Source organism: Sander lucioperca, chromosome 1 (genome assembly GCF_008315115.2).
Source record: "Sander lucioperca isolate FBNREF2018 chromosome 1, SLUC_FBN_1.2, whole genome shotgun sequence".
Lineage (NCBI taxonomy): Eukaryota > Metazoa > Chordata > Actinopteri > Perciformes > Percidae > Sander > Sander lucioperca.
This window is the reverse complement of record NC_050173.1, coordinates 51,283,805-51,308,982: the sequence shown is the minus strand read 5'-3', so window position 1 is coordinate 51,308,982 and position 25,178 is coordinate 51,283,805. Positions and strand designations below refer to the sequence as shown.

Here is a 25,178-nt window from a genome sequence, read left to right as displayed (position 1 = left end):
GCAAAGTGAGACTAGGAAAAAAACTACTGAATTCAATTGTCCGGCAAATTTGATGGAGCAGAAGTTGTTAACAGCATATGTCTTTCATCAGGGCCCAAGGAGAGCCCTGCTAACCTCCATAACATAGACAATTTCCCTGTCATGGTCACAAACCTAGAAGATGCTGCCACTGAAGAGGAAAGTAATTCCCATCCTAATAGGTAAGATCGGCACACACACACACACACACACACACACACACACACACACACACACACAGGGTAGGAAAACACGATCAAGCAAACATAAGGCTATCCTATACAGAGTCCGCACATTGTGCTAAAATCACCTTTTCCCCTTCAAGAGCAGCTTTTAACCTTAAATCACTACAAGTCACAGTGTGTGTGCGGATGTGTGTGTGTGTGTGTGTTTAGGGCCCACTGCTTCACCTGTGCCAAGAGTCAGCTGTGAAGAGACTGCTTCTGCATCTGAGATGCAGTTTTACGGCAGCAGTTACAACAGCGGTGACAGGTCAGCCTGTAAAATCCTGTGTTAGCCTATAAATATTAATGAATCTAAAGCAGCCTCCACTGTTGTTGGCTGGAACTGGGAAGGACTCAAACTATGTTTATCTCAAAGAGGAATTAACTCAGAACTGTGGAGGATCAATACAGAGGCGGAGGACCTGTCAATATTTTTATATTACCTATGGATCAAGTGACAATGTGTAATTTGAAAGGCTTGTTGTGACAAACCCACAGAAAATCACCACTTAATTCTGCAGTGCCCCTCAGCTCTGCAGAGCTGTTTAGCCTCTTTTAGCGAATGACAGGAGCACAGTGTGCAAAAGTACATTTGCTGGGGTCTATTTCCAGCCATGGGTTAATAGACATGTGCTCTAGTGAGTTTTTGAGGCACCAGAACAGTGTATGTGGCATCAACTTAAAAATAAACTACAGAGCCCATGTTCATTGTAATGAAGGAACATGTCAGCCAGTGCAACAGTGTGACACACTGGTGTTTTTAATAGACAACAATGTATATAATGAGATATATCAGGGTTAAGATACACACACAGTACCTAGTGGTTAGTGGGATCATTTTATTGTTGGATTTTCAGGGGTTTTATTGATATTAAGAGCATATTGCTCTTAATATCAATAATAGTAATAGTATGAGACTAAAACTTCAAGCACACATTGTATGCGGTTTCTTTAAGTATTTCAATGTGCTAAGTAAGTTAACCACTGTTAGCAATACTCAGTATTCAATTTAGTGTATACCTCTAATGGTATTGTATTACATTTTCTATGGGAGCTTTTTCTGCTGTGTTAAAAGGAGACTAAGGCCATTTTAAATGCATGCTTTCTGGTATGGTTTGAGTCACCTTAGCTTGCTGTGTGCAATTTTGAGTCTTTTCCATTTCAATTCATTGTAATTAAAATCTCAATTTTTCATACAGCAGTCTTTGGCTCTAGTTTGCATTGTGTATTTAATGGTTTACAATAGAAGGCCTTTTAATCTTACAGAGACGATGATTAATTAGGCCATTGCATTCTCTTACATCTTTGCCAAATTTGCAATTGCCTTTCATCTGAGATTCTATTGTCTGTTTTCTCTATTGAATTACATTATAAAAATACACTATGTATGCAAATATGTTCCACCTCAAACATCTTACAGGTGCTGTATAGTTCTGGTATCAACGTCCTGTGTATCAGTGTTGCAAACAAAACGTGGCTGAGTCTATGATAAACGGAGAGTCCCACACAGGCTTCGCTGCCTTTCCCACCATTTAGAAGAAACAGATGTCTCGGAACCGAGCTGGATCTGGTCCAGGACTCTACACTGATACGCATGGTCTCCTGTTAATCCACCGTGCCTGTGCATGCATCTGAAAATTATAACTGCTGTTTGTGACATTACATATGGACACCTGAACAGGCGACAGATTATTGGCTGCATTCTTGTCTTCTTCACCTGTATTTAATAACTTCCATAGCCTGCAGATTGCAAGGGAACCTGGGTGGTTCGTTTGGACTTGTGCTGGTTTTAATTAGTATTTTAATTATACACTGTCTGGGACCCTTTTTGTTCTGGGTTTACCCGCTAGGGAGCCCTGTCCTCCAAACATTGCTTTAAGAGATGCAGCATGTACCTGATCTGTTTAGTTTAATAAGTTGAAACAGTGTGGCCAACATTTATATTCACTTGGCAGCCTGGATTGTGTCAGATGGCCCGATTTGTTAATTCAGCTCTTATTCAACAAATTAGTTGCTCCACACTCATTTACACAGACACGACTACTATCTTTTAGTTAAAGACAAAAGGGGGGAAATATTTTAGTGTCTGCCAGTACATTAGACTGAACTGATCCCATTATTTGCCCTGTAACGTTATAGTGTCATACTGCCCTGATGCTCAATGATGTCATAACTGCTGATGATGTGATCTTGCCAATCAGTGTCCTCCACGCTAAGGAGGAAAAGCAGAGAAAAGCAAGCAGTCCTACTCTAATATCAAGTATTTACAGAAGCTGTAATTACACACTGCTGGCAAACCAACTGCTTGGTTAGAAACTGGAGGGATGGATTGTGTTGTAGTGTCAGAAGTAGAAACAGCTGCATCTAGTGGAGTAAAATCCATTTCCTAGCTCCAAGGGAGTCCAGGACATGGGGCTGCGTGAGTGTCAATACATGTGCTGCGAGCGCACAGGCTCGCTGGTTTAGTTCACGTTTCTCCTGGCAGCACAGCTCAGAGGAGCACACAGAACAAACTCTGGCCAATAGCAAGATGGTGGCTCATTTAGAGCAACTGATATAGATTTAGAAAACGCTGTGATGTTGTGTAACTCATTGATTAGAATGCAGCAGTACACCACTGCATCTCTCATCTGCTTTATTATCACTGATAGGCTTACAAACCACTCTCAATATTACTTTTTTTATTTTTATGCTTCATGATGCTTTTCTGCTGTCCTCCATTAAAACACAAATCACATGAATTCTCGACATTCCTGATACAACAAAAAGGTTTTTGGAAAATTTCAGAATGACCACATTCTGAAAAATATAAATTATATTTTTTAAAAACAATACAAAGGAACACGATAACCATGTCAGAAAGCTCCTGCTAGTGTAGATTTTCTTTTCTCTAAACAGATATTAACACAAGATGTGTACCTAGCCTCACTCAAACATTTAATTAAGTGTGCATAAAAACACTGACAAGGCTTTATCAGTAAACGGTGACTGCTGTCAAACGCACATTTTCAGTTTCGGAAGACAAAAAGAGCGATGTATTCAGATTCAAACAAAGTGAGAACAGCCACTAAAAGTGACGATAAACTGGCTAAATGATTTCCAATTCCGGATGTATGACGCACAGCTCAAATGTGTAGTTATTTAGTTCTTTCTGGTGGAAAAACGTTGACATATTTTTGACATTTAATACACTTCTCTATGCTATGTAGTTACACTTTAAGATCTTGATTTCATCCCAATCCCTTTCCCTCGGCGATCTCATGTTTAGTGGTTATTTTAAGAAACGTCTTCAGCCATACATTATAGCATTTTACAGTAATATTAAACTGCATGGGTCGGTTCTGCTGACAATATCGATGAAGCAGGACAGGAGTGGTAACGGTGGGAGCCTCCTGCTGGCCTAGCTCATCTCCTGCTGCTCGGATACTGGGACTGATGGCTCAGGATCATCTGCCAGAGGCTCATCAGAGGGGTCGCTGCTTCCATGTTTGTTCTTTAACGAACGTCCCAAAAACAGCCAGTACTCTTTACGGATGGTGTCCTCCTGTGCCAGGAGTTGACAAATCTTCAGGAGGGGAGACCAAACACAAGAAGGGTCAGAAAAACAACAATGGTGCAATTTTGCAGTTTGTTTAAAAAAAAAAATAATCCTGATCTCTCACAGAGAATTTCTTAACAACAAAGATTAAATGCATGCTTAAAGTTATAGTGCGTAACTTGTGTCTTCCCCATGAGGAATTCTAACCAACTGCGGATCGGCTCTGCTGTGTGTTGGCTGCGTGCTCCGCCGTCCTTCAATACCCACCAGGTCCGGATTAGTTGCGGAACGTCTGCGGCCATGACTGACAGCTGAGTCATGAGGACCCACGAGATCTCGCAAATTCACGTATGATCACGCAATATAACAGGATGTAGTATCTATAAACAGAGCCACAAACTTGACTTCAGGCCTGTCTCCACCCATTATGACGTTTTCAAGGTGTAGTGCAGGGAAATATGATCCGCCGTGAGCACGGTGTATTTTATTTTGAAAATTAACTAGGTGTTTCTGTGCTCGACTTCCTGTCCCGCACTATCTGCCCTGTGCTGAATTGCTGCGGAGCTCTCCGGCATCCGGCAAAAATAGAAGCTCTGCGTATCTGCTCCGGAGGGCTGGGACCGCCGGAGCTGGGACGCAGTCGAAACGCAGCCGTTCTGCAGTCAGTGGAAATACACACATTGACTTTAATGGAAACCTAATGACTCCGTCGACGTTCCGGAGTTGGTGGAAATTGGGGGTAAGTAATAACAACAAAACTGTCGCCACGTCCACATGATACAAGCCTCACGTGATCGCGCTTCACCCCCACCCCTCCTCCATGCAGTTGCTAGCAGCCAAGGAGGACACAGAGGATTAAAAAAACATGATGGATATCTTCACTCGCTTTTCTGTGCGGGAAAGTCACCGGACGACACCAGTTTCTGAACATAGACATACTGAGAAATTCAGAGAGAGTTGTGTGGAGCTGATAGTCTTAATTAGCTTTGTAGCAACTCATTTGGCAATGGCTTGAATATAACAGACGTTTATTAATATCTAAAAGTTACGCACTAAAGCTTTAATAATCACAAGTTGTAACTATTTCTAAAAGGTTGTAATTTTCTTTAACAACGCACTTACTTCTAGAGCCTTTTTTAAAGTTTTCTGTTGTTCCTCTTCCGCCACATTTTCTTTGCTGTTCTCTAAGGCGTCCTCGTAGCAATCAAACAGAAAAGCAAGAAGATAAGGTGAACAGTGTGTCTGCTTCAGCTCGAGGACCCTCTCCAGCAGGCCTGGCTGAGCCGACAGACCTAGGGGTTGCAGAATCCTTGGAAAAGAAAGAAGCGAGGACAGTGTGAGTGAGCCTTTCCATTATTTTTTTGGGGCTTTTTTTCCCTTTATTATAGTGACAGTGGATAGACATGAAAGGGGGAGAGAGAGATAGGGGATAACACGCAGCAAAAAGCCGCAGGTCGAATTCGAACCCGGGCCGCTGCAGGACTCAGCCAACATGGGGCGAACGCTCTTACTGGGTGAGCTAGAGGCTGCCCCAAGCCTTTCCATTTTTAACAGCCTGTAGCATGTCATATATCATGAATGTCTGAATGGGCACGGCACACTGAAAAATCTGTGATTTCTCTTGATAAAGTCTGTTTCAGTCAGACTGAACCGGATGAACAAATAATAAAGAAAAGAAAGAATTTCAAATAAAATAGAAACATTGTTTTGCTCCTTGAAGATTTACTGAGATATACAGTACTTTAGAAAATAATTATTGGATATGTGACATCTTACCCTTTCAAATAGTTCCATGCGCTTTCATTGTTGGGAGCCTTCTTGATCTGGTACAGACAATACCTTACGCAAAGAGAGGAAAATCAGTGAAATGCATGGCTCAGAAAACAATGCACTTGCACATACTGAAGCAGGAACAATGCAAAAAGTTATACAAAAAGTAACTTTTGTCAGTCGTACATTGGACGTCTATATTTTGGCAAGTAAATACAGGAAATTATGCTTAACACTCCAGACAGCATTCCTCTTAACGACTGACTTTAAATGTAAGCTATTCATAGTAGGATGTCCAAAAATTGCAATCGCTTTTCATGCAAATGAAGTGTGTCCAAATCCTCCAGATTTGTAGGAAAAGTACTCACTGAATCTCTCTTTCCATTGCATCAGAGAAGCCTGAAGTGTGAGAAATTACAAAATGCCTCTGGTTCCACGCGGAGTTATTCCTCACATCTTCTTCCAGAAGATTCTCCACAAAGTCCAGCTCATCGTCCCACAGTTTGTACTCCTGCAAATTCAATAAGACAAATGTTGGCGACGTACTTGTTTATGTAATCATGTAGTGCTTTTAGTGGTGGCCCTGCGATGTGTGAGCAGATACTAACCACACAGAGGCACTCAAACAACACATCAACAAACACCCAGATTAATAAGGAAAGGATTTATTCTGGCAGAGGGGCTCACTGTGGGCAGAAAACTGGATCTCAGCCCTCATTGTTTTTTAAGCCAAACTCTGCTAAGAGCTCCAACACCTACCTGGATAACCCACTGTCTGTGCTGCCAGGCGTGGTAGTTCTTTGCATCTTGGCTGAGAATGTCCGCAATGAACTCCAATTCCTCCGAGGGGTCATTCAACCACTCTACCACCATACGTCTGTGATGCCTGGAAGAGGAGTTTAGCAAACTATTTTTATTTTCTAATGTTTTCATTTGACTGAATCATTTTTTTTTAAATACCTTACTTCACCTTTTCTTTCGCCACTGTCTATTAATCTCTGGGTATTTTCCAATAATTCATATTTGATAAAAGGTTAACAAAATATAGAAATTGACATAAACAATGCATTCACACACACACTGCGACGGACCTCAGACAGACAGTCTTTCCATTCATTTTAAATGGGGGTAGTGCGTTAAGGCTGCAGCGGTGGGGGCTGCAGGGGGGGGGGGTGAATCGAGAAAAAAAAAAAAAATCGACTAGTTATCATGTAACTGCCAATCAGACTTGGCAGCCCGTTTTAAGGGCGATGTGAGAGTCTTGTACAGGAAACTGTATCGCTGCCACAAGAAAGTTTTAAAACACTGGAGGTTAAAAAAAACGCACTTAACTGTTTAAGTTGAGTTAGTGTAACAGCTGACTGTTTCCTGCAACAAGCTCCAGCACAAAGCACACTCGCTCGGTCTCTTTTCTTTCTCCGTGAAATGAAGCTGCCTTCAAGTGCGGCCACTCCCACCGCCTTAAAGTGATCATATTATGCTCATTTTCAGGTTCATAATTGTATTTAGAGGTTGTACCAGAATAGGTTTATGTGTTTTAATTTTTAATATCGGCTCAAGAAAATCGGCAGCCTGTATCGGTCATCGGCTAAGGCTGATGAAAAGAAATCGGTATCGGCACTAAAAAATCCATATTGGTCGATCCCTAGGCATCACACTTCTGTTCCGTCTTTGTTGGGAATCGCACATGCTCAGTTTCTAGGTAAGGACTACTAGCCAGTCAGCAGCAGAGTATGAGGGCGTGCCACACTAGCAGCTAGGTGAGCATTATAACGTGTGTTACAAAGTGACCACGTTTGTCTCTGAAGTAAAGGCTGGACTACAATAGAGCTGTTTGGAGCAGTTTGTGAACAGTGTTTTCTGTTGGAGATGGTAAGTCCCTTTGGGGGGGACTTTGGGCTTTTTCACTTTGTAAACCTATTACGTCCACAAAAAAGATATATAACACAATAAAGGAAAGGGGAAAAGCCAAAAAGCATGATATGAGCACTTTAACAACCCTGCAACAAATCGCCGGGTGGCTTTTTCTGGTCTGAATGGGTCCTTAGAACATGACCACAGTAAACAATCTGAAAAGACCGTTTTATTCCTCTGATTCCCTGCTTTGTACAGAGCTGCCTCTCTTCCTTCACCCTCTAACTTGCTCGCCTCTGCTGGCTCCGAGCCAGGGAGGAGGGGCCAACTTTTAACACTGTGTGTGTTTACAAACCGTAAAGCAATACTCACCACATATTCTACTTTTAATGGAGTCGGCCGTGTCGCATACGACACGAAGCCATGAACATTAGATTTGGTGTTTAATATCTCCAGATCAGTGTAGAGACTTACTTTTTTGTTGTTGTTTAGAAACAGAGAAATCCGCCGTTTTAACAAGACCATGTAACAATTGTAGCCCATCCAGAAGCTTTTTTAAATCATCGCGGAATTACAGTGTCTTTGTAACATAAATAAATAATTATGAATCCAAAAAGCAACTTGCTCGTATGTTCCGTTTGCTTCGTGGCCTTCGGACCAATCGTCTCGCCGTAGCTCTAGCTGATTAGCAGAGAGCTAGCCCTTTCCACAGACCTCTTCTGTGTCTTCATGGACCTTCCAGAAGCTTAGAAATCCTGCTGGGAAGACGGGGACTTTTCGGAACTATGCGGAGACTATGCATGCAGTTCCAGAGCAATAAATCCACTATTGAACGGCTATTTTCTGTGTTTTGCCATTATTGTTCTCTGTGTGATTTCAATACATTTCTGTGAGATTTCATTTCCGTTTAGTCCTTTCTTTTGTCTTTATAGTCATTTAACAATTTATACATTCATGTGGCATCCCTGCAGCATGCACATCCTGATAGCCCAGGTTCTCCTGAAAGAAAAGATGTCTAGAACTTGATTGTGCATAACAGGGTTGAGGTTTTACAAGTATTATTACACAAGGAGACCAGGCGAACAAAAGATGGGAAAAAAAGGGCTTAGACCTCTGAGGGTTAAGTTAATGTCACATGATTTAACAACATAAACACGTGACCTGAAATGAACTGGCCAGCACTCACCAGACTTGATAGTTTTTGGGTTGCTCCTCGATGATGGCGGTAATGTACCTCATCTCCTCCCTCAGATCCTTTGATAAAGCTTGCAGCAGTACTCGCCTGTAGTGCCTGCACATACCCAAACCCAAGTTCTTAATGAACAGATGTACTGGTCCTACTACATTTTTAAATGTATACATTAATATGACTACTTGACAACTTGTGGGGGTGTGATCTCTTTGTTCATTAAGGTACTTTTTTTTAATTTTTTTTTTTTTTATTATTATTTATCCAGATAAGTCGATTGAGAAGATATTCTCATTCCCAACGAACCCCTGTCACATTCACACAGTTCCACATTCATACCTGGAAGCTGCCCAGTAACAACCACATATTCTGGCCACTGAGCAGGTTGGGGTTAAGGGCCTTGCTCAAGGGCAACTCAGTGGTGGTAATGAGGGAGGGACAAGCGCTGCTCTTTCACTTTACCCACCCAGATTTTGTCCTGCCGTCCTGAACCAGCGACCTCCCGGTCCCAAGCTCACTTCCTTAACCCCCTAGGCCACCACTGCCAGGTAGTCGGTACAGCCACTTGATGGATGAAGTAGGGCATTCTGATAGATATTTCCTACCTGACAGAATGAGCTACTCTACTTTTAACTACATTTACAGAGGCAGTAGTCCATTCTGAGACATATTTCCTACCTGACAGAATGAGCTACCTTTTAACTACATTTATAGAGGGAGTAGTCCATTCTGATATATATTTCCAGAATGAGCTACCTTACTTTTAACTATATCCAAACACAACTAGATATCTGAAGACAAAACGTCGTACTGTTTGACTGAGGAGTTGCAGCTTTTATGATCCACAGCCCAGCATCAGAAGTACTCCCTCCCATCCAATTTGAGATTTCCCCCCCCCCAAAGCATCACTTTGAAATGAATTCTATATACCATGATTTCAAACAGAAGATGTTGATATCTGTTTTTCGTTCCCCATGATGTGAAAATGAGAAACTGCTGAATAGTAAAGACATTCCAAAAATGCAGCATGCTCACCAAACTGTGTAATTGGCAGCATTTAGCTCAATGGCCTCAGATGTCAATGCAAAGGCCCGCTCGCTTCTTTCATCATTCTTCAGGAGTGCACGGAAATAGTCATACACATCCGAGACTGTTGGAAGGAATATATGTTAACAAGTTATAAACAACAACGTAAAGACTTAAACTACTACTGAATATGTGTTTGGTCTAATGTCTTGTGTTTTTTTATCTTAAAGTTATAGTTATTATAATTATTAAGTTATATGGTATTACAGATGTATTATGTTACAAGCTATGGTTCAGACATCTGCAAGGTTTGACTCGTCACTGTCACCTCTATGGGACTCCCATGTCTTACTAACAAGGCCAACAATCTTACACTTTTCAGAGTAGGCGATCTTCACTACAGGATTGGGTCCATCATCCTGAGGAACAGGCTCCAGGTCAGCCCACTCCTTTCGGTCTCTGAAACACAAAAACACGGGGGGAATTTCTTGTCTGCTAACTAGGGGTGCATGATATATAGTACACGTCAGCGCACGGGGCCACTACGTGACAAACCATATGGAGTGTACCACGTGTGTGCATATTTCGAGAGAGTGACAGTGTAAGTGAAGAAATAGAGAAAACAAAACGGAAGGAATCAGATCAGCGAAAGAAAAGTTGTGTCCTGTTCTCTTTTATTTTATACTGTACAACCAGTAAAACTTATTTATTCATGTTGTACCAGTCCAATATGACTGTCAGTTGAAATAAACCTTGTGTTGTATTTATTATTAATCTATTTTGATGCGTTTTCCCATAACTTTTGTAATTTTACATAGGTTTAAAAAATATCGAAATTAATATCGATATCGCAATATCACATTTTGTCAATATCGTGCAAGCTAACGTTAGCACTACTTACCGTGTTATTACACACACAAAATAAAGATGTATATTCATAGTAAAATAACTAAGATAAACATTTGTATCGTTGCGTCGGCACATTATATTTGTAACTTTGTTGGTTTCTTTAATTTTCCAACTTGGCAGCAGGGGTGGGGTGCATTTACAGAAAGCAGCAGTCGATTAACGTTAACGTTAGCACAACAGCTAACGTTTTCCAATTCATGTTTTTTAAGGTTTGCTGTTGCATCCAATACAACTGTTGGTAGTGTTATTATTGCAAACATCAACGACACTCCCTAACAAAACTGACATTAAAGAAGTTATAAACGTGTTACTAACTAAAGTTATGTGAAGTGGTTAATACTGTTAGAGCAGCTATCAAGCTAGCTAGCCACCCGAACATTTATGCAAACATGATGCTAACCAAAGCCTACCTGTAAAATATATATCGAGTCGGGTCGAGCAAAAAATCATCCCTTAGGTGGTCCTCAGCCTCTACATCAAACTCTTCGCCTTCTTTCACTTCTACAGATTCATCTGAAATTTCCTCGACACCTGACATCGCTAACTTTGTAGCTTAATCGGTTCTGTTCTGTAGTCCGCGAGGAAGGAAGACAACGTAATATCCGGTGTAGCGGAATGCTGCTGTTACGTACTGCGGGAAATATAAGATTTAACCTTTCAGTTTGATATTTTATACAGTCTATGGATAGTATTCGTTAAAATGTCGTCCAGTTGCAGACCCACACGTTCTCTTAATACATCCATGGACCCACAAGTAGGTGTAAAACCAATAACCTGACTGATGACCGTCTATGCAAATGTGCAGGAATTTTCTGTGACATGGCTGCCGAGATGTAACATTTAAGGGCGAGGAAAAAAAAAGTTGCCACCACTTTCAAACTGGATGTAAGAGCGGACACTATTTTTTTACCTTGTAAAATATCTCCAGGCATGACTTTATAAACAGTATTATGGATGTAAAAACATTTTTTTTGTATTGTCTTTACCAGTTTTCTAGCTTTCTAATTAGACTAGAAGATCTGCATATCAACATCCGTTCACACTGCATTTAAGTATCACATTCAATTCAGTCTCAGAACATCTGTCTTTGACTTGTTTCAACAAAATATGACCAATCTTGACTTTTAACTTGCACCTACACATTTGCTCACATGCACCGATTGTATAACACTCATAGTGCATGCATCAGCCTAACTCTTCATTCTCTAGTCTTGGATAACTTTTGTTTTTATTGTGTGTGTATCTGTCCCAAAGAAATCTGTCCTCACTACCAAATCTCTTCTGAAGAGGACAGGAGAGATTCCAGTACAGACTTGTGGGACAATTTACTCTCTGGCTCCCTCTTATGGCAGCATTTGGTTGTCTTGCATTAGGAAACGCAGACACGCATTATGACAGTAGTCCTTAAATGGGAATTAAATATTGAAAATACAGATTATATGCAACCGACGTTTACATTTTATAATTTTCTTTACTAAGCCAAGCTGTGGACTTGAGCCAACGCTCTATTGAAACACCATCAGAGACAACTTTCTTAAGGTCAAGCTGAACTTTATTTTCATCAACCACTCTGGACATTATAAAAATAAATAGATGATTCACAGTCAGTGGATTGTAATACAAATTGTTATCAAAATTATGTATCAGCCAGAATGAAGAATTAAACACATGCATAATCACCCTTTCCATCAACATATAATTGTTCTGAATACTTGTCTCCATTGTTTGCAATTAACAAAATCTGTTTTGAAACAGAACCTGTTGACGGAATATAAAATCACCATTCAAATAAGACCGCTATGCAAGTTGAATATGCTTCTCTCTGACATATTTTTAATGATGGCTTGACCCAAAGTGTGTTCAGTGACTGTCTTCTTCATCCAATCCGTGTTTTTCAATGTAGCGTCTAGATGAGGAGAAATGGATAAAATCCAAAAGTCAGCGTTTACTTCATAAGAGCTAGTATAATCGGTCAATAATTGCACGCACACGCACACACACACACACACACACACACACACACACACACACACTTTCTGGACCAAATTCAAATGAATGCAGTTCCGTATGTTTAAACTCTGGCAAAAATAATCTGCCTCATCTTAAAGGGGGTTTTTCTACCTAGATTCCACAGTATAAATAGTAGTAATAGTTTGTCCTAGATTATACAGCACTCCACTGCTGTAAGTGTCAATGTTACATTTGACCCACTGGGAGTATATTTTTCCATGTACGTAACTATTCCGAGCAGTAGTTTAACCTACAAAAATGTTTTGGCTTCCCTAGTACGAAGTCCGTGTAATCTACAATTGAGCCCAAGAGAATTCAGAGCAAGCAGCAGGCATGATGAGGACGTTTCATGCGACTCGCAAAATCGGAAGAAAACAAACATCGAGGGTAAAGAAAAAAAGGGTAATTTACATGAGACGGCAATGAAAATGTCTAACTTAAGAGACAACGAGATTCTGGAACTTCTGTCGGTAAGGGGCCGACGCTGAAATCGTCAGACAAATTCAAAGAACGGCAAGAGACTCGGTTGTTTATGACCAAATTACAAACAGCTCCGTGACACAGTGTAATCCTTTCTGCAGCACTCGAGACCGGACTCATATGTAAAAAGAGCCTATGTAGAATCAGTGTTGAGCGACAGACGTGACTCTAGGAATTAATTCAAAAGTAAATCTCAAACCAAATTAATATTGCAAACCGGTTCACTTCTGCACAACTGCAAGTTGTTGTGCATAATGAAGCAGCTTTGGCTTTTTTTCTGAGGTCTTTTAGGATTTGATTAAAACAATAGTTGAGAGACGAATGGAATATTTTATGCCACCATGTATAGCTGACCTATCTGCTGCAAGATTAACACAAATTCTGCTCCTCTTCCAAATAATATAATCTCTTTATGATGGAACATTGCTAATGGCAAGAAAATCTCACCTTCTAGCAAAATTATACAGCGCATCTTTTCTCTCTTGGAGAGACAAATGTCTGTCAACTGGTGATTTCCCGAAAGATTTGGCAGCGGGCTGTGGATGAAAAGAAAATTGAATTCAATTTAGTTTAAAAAAAAAAAAAAAACAAGATGGATGAATCGCATTGAAGACAGATAAAATCAATCACAAGAGTAAGTAGCTGAACTAGACTTTCCAACATTGAATTGTTTCTATGCAACTCATAATTCCCTAGTAATATTCTATCATGTTGAATCATGTTGAATAGTCAAACCTTTATGGCAGGAGCAGAACCAGCGGAGTAGGAGCTGTTCATAGACCCACATGTGGATGTGCCAGTTGCTTCCATTGGACTTTCCTCTTTGTTCTCCAGCAGATTTGTTATGGTGGTGTCAACACAGTTGGTCTTTGCTGTACACAATCAAGATACAACTGTAAGTCCATAGCAACTGAAACCCTATTCAAGTTTTTAAAAGGATGTGTTAGAAACTGAAAGAACAGGATAGAGCAGAGTGAACAATGACAGCACGTTCCAATGGGTTGTCGGGTATGTGGAAATGTAAACGTGCACTGAAGCTAGGCCCTACCCAAGTCCTTTGCGATGACGTTCAGTGGGATATGAGGCAGCACCTCCTTTACCTGTTGGGCCATCTTAGCAATCCTATGATCATCCGTACCCAAACTCTGGACCATGAAACCAAGACCAATAGAGCCAGGTCTGACGTCTAGGGTAAGGAAAATAACAGCTGTCAGCACCCCCCCACCAAAAAAAAAAACCCCCAACCAGCTGGATCCTTACATGTCATGTTTATGTAATCGACTTACTTGTAGATGTTTGTGGTACAGTGTGCCTTTTCCGTTTGATGTGCTCTGCTTTATCAGCTTTAGTGATCTTGGTGGAGACCACGCCAAGTTCACCGGCTAGTAGCTGAAATTACAGACACGCATACTCTAAGATACACCTTTAGCATACAACGCAAGCACAAAGGCAGAAGAGTGGAGGCAATTAGTGAGACAGAATATATATTGTGCTTTTAGGGAACTACAGCAAGAGCCATGCAGTCAACTAATGAGAGACCTGGATCTGGATATGGGTGCTGTGGTCAGGAAATTGGATACAAATGGTATGAATTGGTCTTTGTTTTACCTGTTACAAATCAAACACTTTATGAATCCACTCAAATGGCAAACATTGGTTTTACCTCCTGGACTTTGTTGGCAAACTCCGGCTTGGACTCGTCATCTTGTCTGGATACTGGTGGGAGCCAACTGGGATGAAAATGAAAAAACAAAACGCAACGTGAAGTAAACAAAACAAAACAATTGTGGCAAAAGAAATGTTTAAAGTCAATTTGAAAAACTAAATTTGGAACTCAGAGAACTAAAAAATACTAAATTAAACAAAAGCAATTTAGTTTTAAAGGTCCAATGTGTGGGAATTTCTCCCATCTAGCGTTGAGATCATATATCGCAATCAACTCTCTCGCGCCGCGCAGTTCAAAGTACGTATTACAGCTACGGTAGCCGTTCGGAGTCTCTTTCGATCCCCCTTTTCCTTCATCAGGTCTTTCCATCTTTGGAAGGCAGCTCCAAAATCAATTTTTCCTGATGATGCCGGTCTCTTGCTCTTCTCAATGTCCTTTTTCTTTTTCTGGGCGAAGAAGAAGACTCCTGTTCCTGAAATTTGGATTTTGAATACGTGTGGTCCTCCATGTTTCCTTCTTCAAACTTGCCGGGGCCGAGAAGCGATACCCATTAGCAGCACCTGTGAGTTTATCATGTGACAGCGAAAACGCGAAAGGTGGCGCAGTATGTCCTGTGTGTCCTGGCGCTGACACACCAACTCCTGATTCTCGGCCATCAGACAGTCTGGCGAGGTCGGTGACCCGAGTCTGTTCGGTGTGTTCCGTGCCGTCGTCAGTCGGAGGAGCCGTCGGCGTTCATTTGGGCCGATTTGACTTGTTGAATTGGCCAGTGGGCAGTCGGACTCAATGACCAATTACCGGAAATGACAAGCGAGATGAGCGTGACGAACGCCTCTCAAAAGCTGACGAAAATTGTTTAAACTGACCTTTGTCGATCTGAAATGAAGACAGATTCAGCAACTGCATGGCCGATTTCTCGCTTAAAATGTTTTCAGAAACACGTTTCGGTGTAGCCTAGAAATCTAGACGCACCCTAGCGGCAGCAAATGTAATTTGCAGCCAGGGTCGTTTGGCAACTCTCTGTTGGCTTGCGACCTGGAAAAACCAAACTCTGGCTGGGCCAATCACATTGTGTATAGAGTCGGTGGGCGGGCTTATGGCTGCTGCTGCTGGCGAACAGCGGTCTTTGAAATCGGTTTTGGCCGCGACTCTGGAAGACTTGGAGTTAAGCTTTTCTTTGAGAGAAGAACAAAGAACGGCACTGAAGCCATTCTTAAAAAAGGAAGATGTGATCGGAGTTTTGCTGACCGGATACGGAAAAAGTTTAATCTATCAACTAGCTCTGCTACCTTCTTCACTGCTCTGCCTGGTTGTAGAGCTATCCTATTGCGTGCAGAGAGAATTTGAAAGACAACCGTTTATCCCGCCCCTCGGATTGAGCTCTGTCAAAGGCTAGTTTTGGTGAACTATTTTTGTAAAATACGAGATTGTATTCCGAACGAGCCGCCATTATGGTCTGTTTTGAAATTCGGGAGAAGCCAGACCCACGTGACGCATTCGTCCAATCAGCTGCCGGTTTTAATTTTTTGGGTGACAATACAGATTAGCACCGCCTGCTGTTATGGAGACGTATTACGTCTCGCGCACGCGCAGAACGTACGCTCAAGTCGGCGTCGCTTCGGTGTGTTTCGAGGCACTTTTTTGACCAACTTGGGGAGACTGATCAGTCCGACTGCCTTTTCTGCTGACAGTCGGTCGTCGGGTTGGTGTGTCAGAGAACTTTACCTGCTAACGTATTTCAAGATGGCACATGATTATGGAGCATCTGCCCCAGTTCATGCGAATGCAAATGTAAAATTTCAAGCCAATAGGAATACTTGGAATTGATGGTGGTGGTAGATAGTCATGAAAAAAGTTTGTGAACGGTTAACATATTTTGATAATGAACAACTAAAAACGTTACACGCTGGATCTTTAAAACCATTTGAAACTGAGGCTGGTTAATCAACATTACTGGCCAGAGAAGATGTGCTGGGGTCGGTGTCTTCGTTTGTGTTTTTTGTACTCAGTAGATCTACTTTACATAACTCAAATCTCCACAATACTACCTCATGAAAAATACTATTGGATTATTGTTGATCATTCAGCTGCAGAATATCAGATTTTGACTTTTAAAAAGCAATTGCTGATAGAAATGATACAAATTATTTAGTACCTTACATGATACACTGTACATGGAGCAAAAAATGTCCATAAGAGCTCCGTCAGCCAGCTTGACTCAGGTGTGCACTGTGGACAGACAAAATACAATGATGTTAACCATACTGTTATAGTACAGTGTAGTGTGACATGAGAGAATATGGACAACAATCCAGGAGAACCTGCAGGTATTTAAAAATATCTTCACTGATTGCAAAGGCTCAACTGTAACCAGTGTTGCACACAGCATCACAAGACACATTTATTCTCAGTACCGAGATGGCTGGATTAGATTTAAGCAGCCCACACTAATCAGCTTGCTGTTGCTTCCAGGAAAGTTTATTCATTTCGTAATTATTTTCCACAGGTGGAAATGGAATATAAAATATATTATTTTCCCCTATTGATATCCATTCTTCCTCTGTATGCTAACATTTTGCATTTCAGCGTCTTGTTATAGGCACTCTAGTTGTTACATGGTTTTTGTGTCATCATTAGCAACGACATTAAGCAATCTCTTCTCTTTGTACTTGTTGTGCAACACTTGAGATATTTTAGACAGCATTCAAGATTTAAACCGTGATTACTGTATAATGAATAATGAGGTATAATAAGGTGTCCATCTTGTTTTTGTATCTTATCCCTTCACTCTATTTTGTGTCTTAAAAATGCAAGTTTAAATGACATTACCAAAGCAATCAATGGTCTGGTCACCCGTAAGGCCACAGGTTGAATGGAATCAGTCAGTGAGAAAGGCCAGGAACTGAGAGGGAAAAATACATTTAGTTGGTGAACAAAATCTGACTTTACTGAAGAGAAAAAGAATCTTGAACATGTTGAATTTCTCTCATTAGAATATATTTATAAAGTAACACTGAGAATCATGAGGCAATCAGTCAGCAAACTGGTGGTGTGCTTGGTACTGATTTAGTCATTTTAAGTGTGTGGTGAAAAACTAATATAAGCTATATTTCTGAACTCTGCAAACAAAAGCACTGCAATACATTCTTGATCTTATTATAAAGTGCTCCTCCAAGTTGTATTGGTTTTCAGTGAATCTCCGGAGACCTCAGCAGAAGAAATAGTACACATGGTTCTGAGCTACTCAAATTAACGATAGAAATGAATCCATTTTGCAGCTGTTTTCACTTCCTTACACTAATTTGCCCATAGAACTCTAGAGGGAAATTAGGGAGGGGAAACAACCGCCAAAGTAATTAATCTCTATATCAAAGCGCCATGGAAGAGGAATGATAATTTGCGGCTGGCTTGATAAAAATCAAAACAGTATGTGCACACACAGATAGATCCCTAACAGTTACTGCTGTGCTGTCGGTCCGGTTTCATTATTGTAGGTAAATGCAAATGACCAGAGAGAAGAGAGCAAAAGTAGAATTTGCGGATAAAAATGTTACATTTCCTCAGTGAGTCATACTTTCTGCTCGCGCTGCATCAAACAATTTCCACTCACAAATAATAACAGCGTCGTCCTTAGTGACATGAATCAAACGCTGCGTAGATTAGAGGTGTGAATCTTCACTGATCTCCCGATTCGATTACGATTATCATGTCTTCGATTCGATATCTCGATGCGTCAAATACATTTTTCTATTAAAGCCATATAGGACATTTAATTCATAGCTTTTCAAGCTTCAAAAACAAAACATTCTGCAGTGCTCCAATACTAAATAAATTGGATACATAAAACTACAGCACTGAGCACATGACACTTCCTGAATGTGCAAAACATAACAGAATATGTAAACGGAAAGATTGTTAGGCCTACAGTAATCGATTATGGCCCGGCCGATTATCGATGCAGCATCGTCTATGTCCACGATTCAAAGCATCGATTTATTTGATTAATTTCAACACCTCTAGCGTAGATGGGTCCTGCAACAAAAGTGTTAGCACTAACCTGAACTTCAGCAGGCCAGCACGGCCGTTTGTGGTGTCCTCTTCAGGAAACAGGAGCAAAGGCGGGGTGCCTTCAGTAGAGCAGTACCTCTGAAGAGACTCTCCTATTGCTTCCTGGCCAGGTGCTGAATGGATTTCCATGAAGCCTCTGGCCCAACACACAAAGCCAGTGGAGCCCTCTAACTGAGGCTAATTGAACAGAGAGAGACAGAGAAAGATTCAACAGTAAAATACCATAATTTGCACTGGTCAAACAAATAAGTCAATGATGGCCTGGACACTGAGCATTGGGGTTGGGTATCGTTTGGGTTTTTTCCGCTATCGGTGCTAAATCGATACTTTTAAAACGGTGCCGGTGCCTGAACCGAAATATATATAATGTATTTATAATGTATATAATATAAAATATAAAAAAAGAAGCACAAAACGACAGTTGGCGACATTATAGAATGGCTTGTTTATTGCTAAGGTCATATGGTTCAAAATTAAATGATTGATTAATAATGTAATAACAATAACTTATAACAATGACTTATTTCACCAGTAAATTGCTGGTAAACGACAAAAACAACCACCAGATTGGAAAAGGATATTTTACAATAACTTAAAATGCACCACAAGGCTGGCGAGTTTCCAGTGAACGCACCGTCTGTGTTGTTTTTCCGATAACGGCAGCTGAAGTCAGACTGTTACGTCCCGCTGTTAGAATCCTCTACAGGGAAATACAGTCACACTTTACACCGCTTAACGTGAGCTGTCAGCATTTTAACCATTGTGTTTAATCCAGCTACTAGCTAACGGTAACGTAACGTCCCGTGCAGCGATGCTTCTGAAAAAAAAAAGTCAGGTACTGAAATGAGGAACCGAAATTTCCGTTCTTATTCGGTCTCATTACTATCGTTTACGTCGCATTTCGGTACCCAACCCTACTAAGCATGTAATGCTTCATGCACGAGTGCACACACCGCCTCATCTGCAAATGTGGATGTGTCATCTGCAGCCATTGGTTTACATACAGAACAAGTGCTTTCATACTTCACGGTGCTGCAAATGTAACACTGACACGTAGGTGATCTATAAACGTCTGCCAGTGCACCAGTTATTGACACAAATAGAAGCACAAGGAAACTACAGAAATTAGCACAGTCATTTCACGGGGCTAATCTATGACTATCCAGAGTGTAATGAATACAGCTTTGAATTAAACATGGTGCAGTTTTCAGCATATGCGTGGAAACCTTGGAGCGTGCTGACAGGTGCCAACTGGTACAGGCAACATGTGTGGAGCTAAAAGAGTCTCAATAAAGATAAATGCACACACTACATTCACATATGCACACACAGGATTCATAAATACACAGGATACACAAATGCGCACAAAATTCACAAATACACACACAAAATTTAAAAAGCACATAAGATTCACAAATGTATACAAAATTCAGAAATGCACGCAAAATGAATAAATGCACACATAATTCAGAAATGCAAACAACATTTACAAATGCACACAAGATTCAGAAATGCACAGGACAAGATTCAGAAATGTATTTCTGATGCACACACAACGGCAGTGAACTTCACTGCATTTGTGTGTGAATTTTGAGACTGCCCTGACTTGGCTCGACACACAAATGCCTTTTTTTAAACAAGGAATGATCTGCAACCAATCAGATACCTCCCTTGTTTTAGCCAATCACAAGAACGCACCCCACCTGGGGGATTGTTTACTTATAAGCCAATCACATGAACGCGTTCACACAGCGCTATATGAATGTGGTGCGGGCGCGGGCTAGCGCGGTGGAGTTCAGTCAAGCCCCCAGGAAGAGTGTCAAGTCTAAAAGCCACCATGGGCTTAGCGCATAACGGTGGTACTGCACCTCATGGCCCAGAAAGACTTTACATGACGAAAGAAACGTCTATATTTCAGCGGATCATTTGTTTCTGGGTATATCAACTCACCAGCCCGAACACTGAAAGGGTCCTTGTTTTTAAAACGTCACGTTTTTAACATTGTTAACATTCACTAGAAGCGAATCCAGAATTATTAAATTTGGCATGATGAACACGCGTAGTGGACGCGAGCAGAACCGCGGGACTGCGCCCGCCCGCTCACATGACTGTTCTCCCGAGCTCATGTAGCTAGCTGTAATAATGGATATAGCTAATGGTTGTAATTCACCATGTGTTCTATGAATACGTCCATGGTATTATCTTATGAAGTTATGATACATCCGAGGGATGTATGTAGCTATGCTGTAAAGCCTGTTAGCTACGTGGATGTAACGTCATTAGCGTTTCCCAAACTGGCGGGCTACCGGCTAGCTAGCTAGTTGCTAACATCAGGGGTAGCTAGCATGGCTGTATTAAGATCTATAGCTACATAGCTAGTTATATGCCTACATAACGTTACTACAGACATTGATCACATCGCCTTGGTTCTCTCTTATGATACATCCGAGGGCTGTATGCTGTAAAGCTTGTAATGTGGATGAGAGCTGAAGCCATGGATGAGCTCTGTTCACCAAACTGCAGGCTAACAGCTAGCGCTAGTTAGTAGCTAGCTAGCTAGTAGCACAACATAATTATTAAATCTCCTTGGTTGTCTAGCTAAATACATCTATCGTTTATTTAGCTAAGCATGTAAACGATCGGGAACAATGAAAACACAATGTTTAACGTTAGTGAATATTTTAGACAATGAAAACGGCGAGTTCATGAGTTTGCCACTTGTAAGAGACCCGAGAGAGAAGCTCATGAACGCGCATGTTGCTACCGGTTGCTACGACAACACAAACAAATTGTTGTCTTAATACCTCCATGACTCCACCGCGCTAGCCCGCACCACATTCATATAGCGCTGTGTGAACGCGTTCATGTGATTGGCTTATAAGTAAACAATCCCCCACGTGGGGTGCGTTCTTGTGATTGGCTAAAACAAGGGAGATATCTGATTGGTTGCAGATCATTCCCTGTTTAAAAAAAGGCATTTGTGTGTCGAGCCAAGTCAGGGAAGTCTCAAAATTCACACACAAATGCAGTGAAGTTCACAGACCGCAAGCAGTTTGTAAATCAAGATATATTTGTGTGTGCATCAGAAATACCTTTCTGAATCTTGTCCTGTGCATTTCTGAATCTTGTGTGCATTTGTAAATGTTGTTTGCATTTCTGAATTGTGTGTGCATTTATGAATTTTGTATGCATTTGTGAATCTTCTATGCTTTTTAAATTTTGTGCGCATTTGTGTATCCTGTGTGTGTATTTATGAATCCAGTGTGTACATATGTGAATGTAGTGTGTGCATTTATCTTTATTGAGACTCTTTTAGCTCCATAAACATGTAGCATTCTTACGAAGGAGAGATGGCTAAAATGTTTAAAACATACTGTATAACACGGTTCAGCAAATTTAAAATTCAAACACTCACAGTGTGGCAGGGGGTCAGAAGGTTGATGATGACGTGGTCGAACTCTGTGACGTGGTTGCATATGTACAGCTTGGTGTTTCTGTCTCTGGAGCGAGGGTTTTTCTGTCTCACATGCATCCCCAGGACTGAGCACATGACCCTGACAATAAATCTAAGCGAACAAAGAAATTAAAGTAAGATGAGAGGCAGTATCGTCTTAACATGCAGTGGGCCATTCTCAATAACAATTTCTCACCGCTCTTACAGCAACATCCAGGTAATTTACAGGTGTTATTTAATTATATGTTATGGTTATTTAATCCCACAGTCATCCCCTTTAATTGCACATGGAAATTGGTGAGAGCCAGGTTTAATTTACAAGAGGTTACAGGGTAACAGACACATACCATAGAAAATATATTGAGCAGCCACTAGCCTCTCACTCAATGCTGCAATTATGTGAATGACTTACACAGTATGCATTATAAAGTGTGCGTTAGCATTAACTCTCCCTGTTTTTCCTTGTAATTGTATTACTTGTACCTAAATTATGATAATTACAAACTTTTATATTATTAGAATAAGAGTATTAAGAATGACACCAAATGATTACCACTACAGCTACTGCTTCCACATTTACAACTAGTATTACTGTTGAGAGTGAACATGTGTTCATAGATAAATTAAATACTTGCCTTCTAACAAAACTCTCTGGAAGTGCACAGCTGACCAAGAACACGTGAACACCAATAAAAATCCGTATTAACATCAAACAGATGCCAACTGGAAAGTAAATCAGCAACAGCAGGAGAACACCTGCATCTTTGGGAAACCTGCGCAAAGAAAAATTTAAAAATCAGAGTTGCAAACAACATTTTTAAATGCAGTGGATGAAACTTGGGAGAGGGTCAAATGTAATTGCTGGTGAGATCATACCAGATGAATCACACTCAAAGCAATGAACACATTTTAATAGGAAGCAACAAACAAAATGTATGGACTGCATTTATTTCAATACTTGATGTACATGCACTGAACCACCAAATTCATCGAATTCACATCAAGGTTAACTGACAGATCACTATAATATCACACAATAACTCAACATTCTGCCCCTATTGTATTGTATACTCCTTACTCGGTGCAGTAAAAAATCGGTTCCCACATCTGCTGGCAAACTAACGTAGAGTTCGACGCAAAATTATCAATTTAAACATGTCTCTTAAATTTAGAGTATGTCAATTATACACTGCTGAAGAATAAAGAATCACGTCTCCTTCATTGTTGTTGCATTTAAAATAAGAGTTTCGTTTCGCATTAAATCAGTCCGCAGCTTTCATTTTCAACATGTTATTACACGTGTCTCTACGTGATTGTCTTGGAGGTTAGGTGCTGGAGAACATCTAAATGCCCAAAATTTGGCTAGTCGTACTCTGGCCTGAAATCCGACACCGTAGTCTGTATCGGTGCATCTACAGGCCTTATGTCCCACCTGCATGAATGTAAAAGATGGGCCATTTTGGAGTACCGATAACGTTATATTATCGAAGCACAACTTTTACTTTTCAAATCTGAGGTGACGTTAATGGCAAAGATATCCAAGTACACAGAGGTACAAATGTCATTTCAGCCTAACGCTGCGTTACTGTGTCCGCGTTAACGTTATAGAAGTTGGGTCTGTCAGAAAACTTCACTCTCAGCTATCAGGAGAGAATAACGTTAAGTTAATTTTACAATGTCAAGACCAACACTCATGTAAGGTTAAGATAACGTTACCTAGTTGAGACATGTACTGTTACATTTTAACCCAGCGTGTTCCGTTTACTGAAAGCAATGCACACGGTTGTAAAACAAACGTTAGCAAAAAAAATGTACGTAAACAACCGCCACACAGCTAGCTAGCTAGCTAGCTAGGTTAGCTAGCTAGCTAGCTAGCTAGGTTAGCTAACGTTAGCTAGCTGCGTGTTTTTAAAAATGTTCCTAAAGTGACATTAGTTAGCTAGAAAACGATATGTCACCTATAAAATGATAACGTTGACGTTACTGCATTTCTTGAACACACGATATAAGGCCGTAACGTTAGTGCAACTGTGGCTAATTAGCGTTGCATTAGCTGGCTGCTAGCTAGCTAGCTCACTTACCGACGAAAGTCAAACATGTCTTCGATCCCCCGATTCTCCATGTCTGCCAGTCAGAGCTTTGCTCGGAGGCTAATGCTAAGAATACAACCTGATCCCTAAAAATAAATTAGTCATAACGTTCACGACAGCAATTTTGTCGCACGGAGGGTAAAGTGACAGCTAACGTTATTTTCCCCGCGATGAAGTAGAGAGATTGGAGTTAAACGTTTTCGGCCAGCCTATAACAGCACGTTTAAAATGTTAGCTTAGCGATTGTCAAAAGATGTTTCAACCCAAGGTGCTAGCAGCGCTAGCGCCTATGCCTCGCCAGCGGTCGCAGCAGCAGCAGCAGCAGCAGCAGCAGCAGCAGCAGCAACAACAACAACAACAACAACAATAACACTTCCGGACAGGATCCTCCACAATAAAAGTGCACTGTCCATAAAAGTAAACTGACTTAGCTAAAAGCTTAGCTAAATGTGGCATAGAAATGCAAATTAATACTCATCCTAACCTGTACGTTATTCTCATACTTGCATATAATCTTTAGCTCTGAAAGAAAACAACTACAGCCTGTTAAAGACAGCCTGGTTAAATGTGTACGTTAGCTTTCCGGGTCTTTTACTTTCAAAATTAAAGTCCCCAGAAAAAAAGTTACGGTATTTTGTCGCCCTCTAGTGGATGTATTCATGTTTGGTTATTGGCTGCAATTACAATGGTGTGATCATATATCTATGGGTGTGATACTTAAGACGACAATTTGGTTTTATTTTATTTTTTTGAGAAAAAGACAACAACAAAAAAACACTATTTTAAACATTTCCAGCGGGATTCTAAATACAAAATAAATTGGTATTTAAAAGGTAAGGAGCGCCAGGCAGAAAATTGTGGTAAAAGAGATTACTTTTTAAA

The 25,178-nt window shown here is 40.7% G+C and overlaps 2 protein-coding genes across 2 annotated transcripts; both read right to left on the bottom strand.

Annotated features, from left to right (window-relative positions):
• Positions 1-2,860: 2,860 nt before the first annotated feature.
• Positions 2,861-11,141, bottom strand: fnta (farnesyltransferase, CAAX box, alpha). Its single transcript, XM_031280143.2, has 9 exons — positions 10,939-11,141; positions 9,993-10,078; positions 9,629-9,743; positions 8,591-8,695; positions 6,310-6,436; positions 5,919-6,061; positions 5,557-5,619; positions 4,903-5,089; positions 2,861-3,807 (listed from the first exon to the last, which is right to left on the bottom strand). Exons 1-9 carry the CDS (start codon positions 11,064-11,066, stop codon positions 3,643-3,645), a joined length of 1,119 nt encoding a protein of 372 aa, XP_031136003.1. The 5' UTR covers positions 11,067-11,141; the 3' UTR covers positions 2,861-3,642.
• A 912-nt stretch (positions 11,142-12,053) lies between these two features.
• On the bottom strand, positions 12,054-24,621 carry aup1 (AUP1 lipid droplet regulating VLDL assembly factor). The gene is made up of 12 exons (XM_031280152.2): positions 24,288-24,621; positions 22,842-22,979; positions 22,168-22,318; positions 18,742-18,929; positions 17,514-17,586; positions 16,840-16,913; positions 14,682-14,748; positions 14,305-14,407; positions 14,067-14,204; positions 13,754-13,890; positions 13,466-13,554; positions 12,054-12,434 (listed from the first exon to the last, which is right to left on the bottom strand). Exons 1-12 carry the CDS (start codon positions 24,326-24,328, stop codon positions 12,389-12,391), a joined length of 1,245 nt encoding a protein of 414 aa, XP_031136012.1. The 5' UTR covers positions 24,329-24,621; the 3' UTR covers positions 12,054-12,388.
• Positions 24,622-25,178: the final 557 nt, after the last annotated feature.

What these genes read in the sequence shown, in the direction of transcription:
- aup1 (XM_031280152.2), bottom strand. Translation starts at nt 24,328, where the DNA reads ATGGAGAATCGGGGGATCGAAGACATGTTTGACTTTCGTCG. An exon ending in GACATGTTTGACTTTCGTCG is followed by an intron (nt 22,980 to 24,287) that starts GTAAGTGAGCTA and finishes TTCTTTGCGCAG; the next exon opens with GTTTCCCAAAGATGCAGGTG. An exon ending in CTGTATAATTTTGCTAGAAG is followed by an intron (nt 12,435 to 13,465) that starts GTGAGATTTTCT and finishes CTCCTCATCTAG; the next exon opens with ACGCTACATTGAAAAACACG.
- fnta (XM_031280143.2), bottom strand. Translation starts at nt 11,066, where the DNA reads ATGTCAGGTGTCGAGGAAATTTCAGATGAATCTGTAGAAGTGAAAGAA. An exon ending in ACTCGATATATATTTTACAG is followed by an intron (nt 10,079 to 10,938) that starts GTAGGCTTTGGT and finishes TTTGTGTTTCAG; the next exon opens with AGACCGAAAGGAGTGGGCTG. An exon ending in GATCGCCTACTCTGAAAAGT is followed by an intron (nt 9,744 to 9,992) that starts GTAAGATTGTTG and finishes TCCTTCCAACAG; the next exon opens with TCTCGGATGTGTATGACTAT.